Below are 3,201 nucleotides of genomic sequence, written 5' to 3'. Positions count from 1 at the left end.
CTTGCAGAAAGTGTTTACCGATCTCAAGCAGTATGAGGACCTCAAGTAGTTCGAGGATCTCAAGCGAAATAGAGCAAAGGAATTAGAAGCGGCAGTTATCATTTTCCCAGTCTTCATTTTTGTCAACCGGTAATCTGTTAAACCAGTATTACTCTAAGTTACCAACCGATAATCTATTAAACTGGTATTACTCTAAGTTACCAACTGGTAATCGGTAAAGTTGTATCAACCGGTAATACTCTGTGATGAGTTACCAACCGGTATATCTTTGTGATGAGTTACCATCCACCAACACTTTGACGGTGATTTTGTGTCGTGTTACCAAATGTGTCTAGATACAATGAACCTAGGAACTTGCAATGTAATCCTATTGGACCAACATGAAATCAGATTCCTTTAAAGACATCATGTCTAGGGTTTTAATATGTGTGTAGCTGTTAGGGTTTGTGGTGGTTGATGAGTTCTTGTATGTGCGATCTTAACAAAAAAAGATCAAGTCTGTGTGCTGTAATAGAGTGTGGATTAACTGAAGACTGAAGTAATGTTGAAATGCATTAGCAATGAGCTATCATGGATCTAACCAAGCAGACTGTGCTATTTGCTAGATCATTCACTTGTTGATTACTCACATCTTTGACAAGTTAGAAACCCTTAACCAGGTAGGCCCAAAAAAGCCTTTGTAAATCCTCTAGCATGTTGATTCACATCTGTGGATCTAAAATCCTCTCATAAGGTAGTCTTTAATCGGACTTATCTCCTAACAGAGATTGAGATTCCTAACAGGATTTGTTCTGGTAAAGAACATTGTATGACCTTAGTCGGTTTGGTTACTATTTTGCAGATAGTTACTTGTGAGTTTCATCTCACCATGGTTTTTCCCATTTGGATTTCCATGTCAAAATCTCTTGTGTTATGGTGATTGTGCTTCTGTGGGTGAATGGCTTACTTGTTGTTTGGTTTGCATTTGTGTTAACCAGTTTGTTAGTTAAACTGTTATACCGGTTTACTGCTAGATTTATAAAGTGTTTGAGTTCAGTAATTTTTGGTATACTAATTCACCCCCCCCTCTTAGTATTCATCAGATGCAAAATACTCACACACAATCTAATCCAGAAACATGCAAGGTCAATAACTCATGGATTATGGAAATCTGATGTCTCTTAATAATAAGCATGTTTTATATTAATTTTTTAATTGTTCTTTAATGATCTCCATGATTTGGAAGCCACCGCTTCCAACTAAATAAATGATTATGTTGTAAAATAACGATAAAAAATATTAATAATGTCGCTAAGTAACGACAAAGACAACTTGGTAATGTGTTTCAGCCACGATATGTATGTACGGCGTGTCCGCTAATGGATACAATTGGACTTCACAGGGGAAATGTTGATTACTTGGATTCTCTAGCCCACGTTCTTGTATTTAAAGGAATAACACAGGTTGTCAATCCCTGCATCACGTACAGAGTTGAGGTTGTGAAATCGTTCACGGGTGCACAAACTTTCATGATTGAAGTCTGAGACCACAGACCCTATAAATACCCACCAAGAGACTTCCCTCTCCAGGCCTAAACTTCCAGCAGTTCTTTTGGCTTCAGAGTTCATTTTGAGAACATTTAGAGAAGGTGAAGATGAGAAACAGTGCAGTATTAGTTGCAGTGGGTATGATCTGTTTGGCGATGAGCGTAGCTTCTCTAGTGGAAGCACGGCTTTACCAGTCATCACCCTCGTCTTCTTCATCATCTCCATCAAGCGGGGGAAATTCATCAAGCTGTCCGCTAAATGCAGTGAAATTGGGAGCGTGTGTGGACGTGCTAGGAGGGCTGGTAAACGCTACCATTGGAGATCCCGCTGTGAACAAATGCTGCCCTGTTATACAAGGCGTTTTGGAAATTGAGGCAGCACTTTGTCTGTGTACAACAATTAGGGCAAAGGTTCTGAACCTGAACATCATCCTTCCCATCGCTCTTGAGCTCTTTGTTCAATGCGGCCTAACCCCTCCTCCTGGATTCAAATGCCCACCCCTTAATTAAATAGGGTAGAGTTAAATAAGGCAACTCTTGAACGTGATGCCAGTTCTCCTAGCACGTAGATAGAGATTTATTATGAAATTTGAGTTCAATAAGTATTTGTCTAAGTGGATTCTAGATTTCTACGACAAATTTGCAATTATTGGTGGCTTCGACTGAGGTCGACATTACCGTGTGTGGTTTGTAATATGATGCGAAGGTTGTATTAAGTAATAAAAAGAAGGTATTCTTCTGTTTTGCCTCTCGAGGCTGTATTTAGGCTCGTGTTTATATAGTATGTTAATTATGATAAATGGAGAGTTGAGATTGATATTGTAATTTATTATTAATTTAGAGAAGTGTAGACTACATTTCTAATTTAAGTATGAGTGTATATATATTTGTATTAAAAGATATTGAGAACTTATTATTGCTCACTTCATTTGTACAATAGTTTTTAAAAATGTGTTACAAAATATGAAGCATGTCACCCGTTTACTAATAATTTAGAGTGCATATGTATTATATTTAAACTGCTAGTAATTCAAGAATTATTTTAGGAATGAGAATTGGACTAAATTGGTTATCTCAATCCATTTTTATAGTTCAATCATACTCATATGGACATGGTTACATATTATTTTTTAAAGCTGGTTTAAGCCATTAGAAAGAAATATAATACTTTTTGAAATACTAGGTAACTTCATCAAGTATAATATTTTGGTAAGTGATGGTCTATTGGATTAAATAGTTTTTACTATTTACATTTACTTAATTTTAGCCTAGGTAACTTGCATTTTGAGGTAGTTGGATACTTGTTGAGTTACAATTGGACTCTAACTATTCTTCTTCTAGATGGAGACACTTGTCTGAATCTTGTGTACTCACATCACCTTGTCTTACCTATTTAAGAAAGGCTCCTTGTACATTTGCACTCACCTCTTAACTCAATACAATCTTATCTGTTGCATGTCTCTTAGCTCTGATACCATTTAGGTGTTTCCACTGAACCCAAGAGTCAATCCTTGCCTCTATTGCTTGTGCTCACCATTGTTTGGGGTGGTGGCAATTTTTTCTAACATGCTGAGATGCTAGGTCTCATGGAGGACCAAGCCCTCGCCCCCTCATGCTTAAGAGGGGTGGGCCATTTTTTTGCACCTTTAGGCCCTCATTGATATTTTCCCTTCACA

General features: G+C 37.3%; 1 protein-coding gene across 1 annotated transcript; it reads left to right on the top strand.

Moving 5' to 3' along the window:
- The first annotated feature begins 1,358 nt into the window (after positions 1–1,358).
- LOC131043959 (pEARLI1-like lipid transfer protein 1) lies at positions 1,359–2,085 on the top strand. Its single transcript, XM_057977219.2, has 2 exons — positions 1,359–1,494; positions 1,623–2,085. The coding sequence occupies exons 1-2, from the start codon at positions 1,359–1,361 to the stop codon at positions 2,033–2,035; spliced, it is 549 nt and encodes a 182-aa protein (XP_057833202.2). The 3' UTR covers positions 2,036–2,085.
- Positions 2,086–3,201: the final 1,116 nt, after the last annotated feature.

Source organism: Cryptomeria japonica, chromosome 5 (assembly GCF_030272615.1).
Source record: "Cryptomeria japonica chromosome 5, Sugi_1.0, whole genome shotgun sequence".
NCBI classification, from domain to species: Eukaryota; Viridiplantae; Streptophyta; class Pinopsida; order Cupressales; family Cupressaceae; genus Cryptomeria; species Cryptomeria japonica.
The sequence above is the reverse complement of the archived record's forward strand: the minus strand, read 5'-3'. Positions and strand labels throughout refer to the sequence as shown.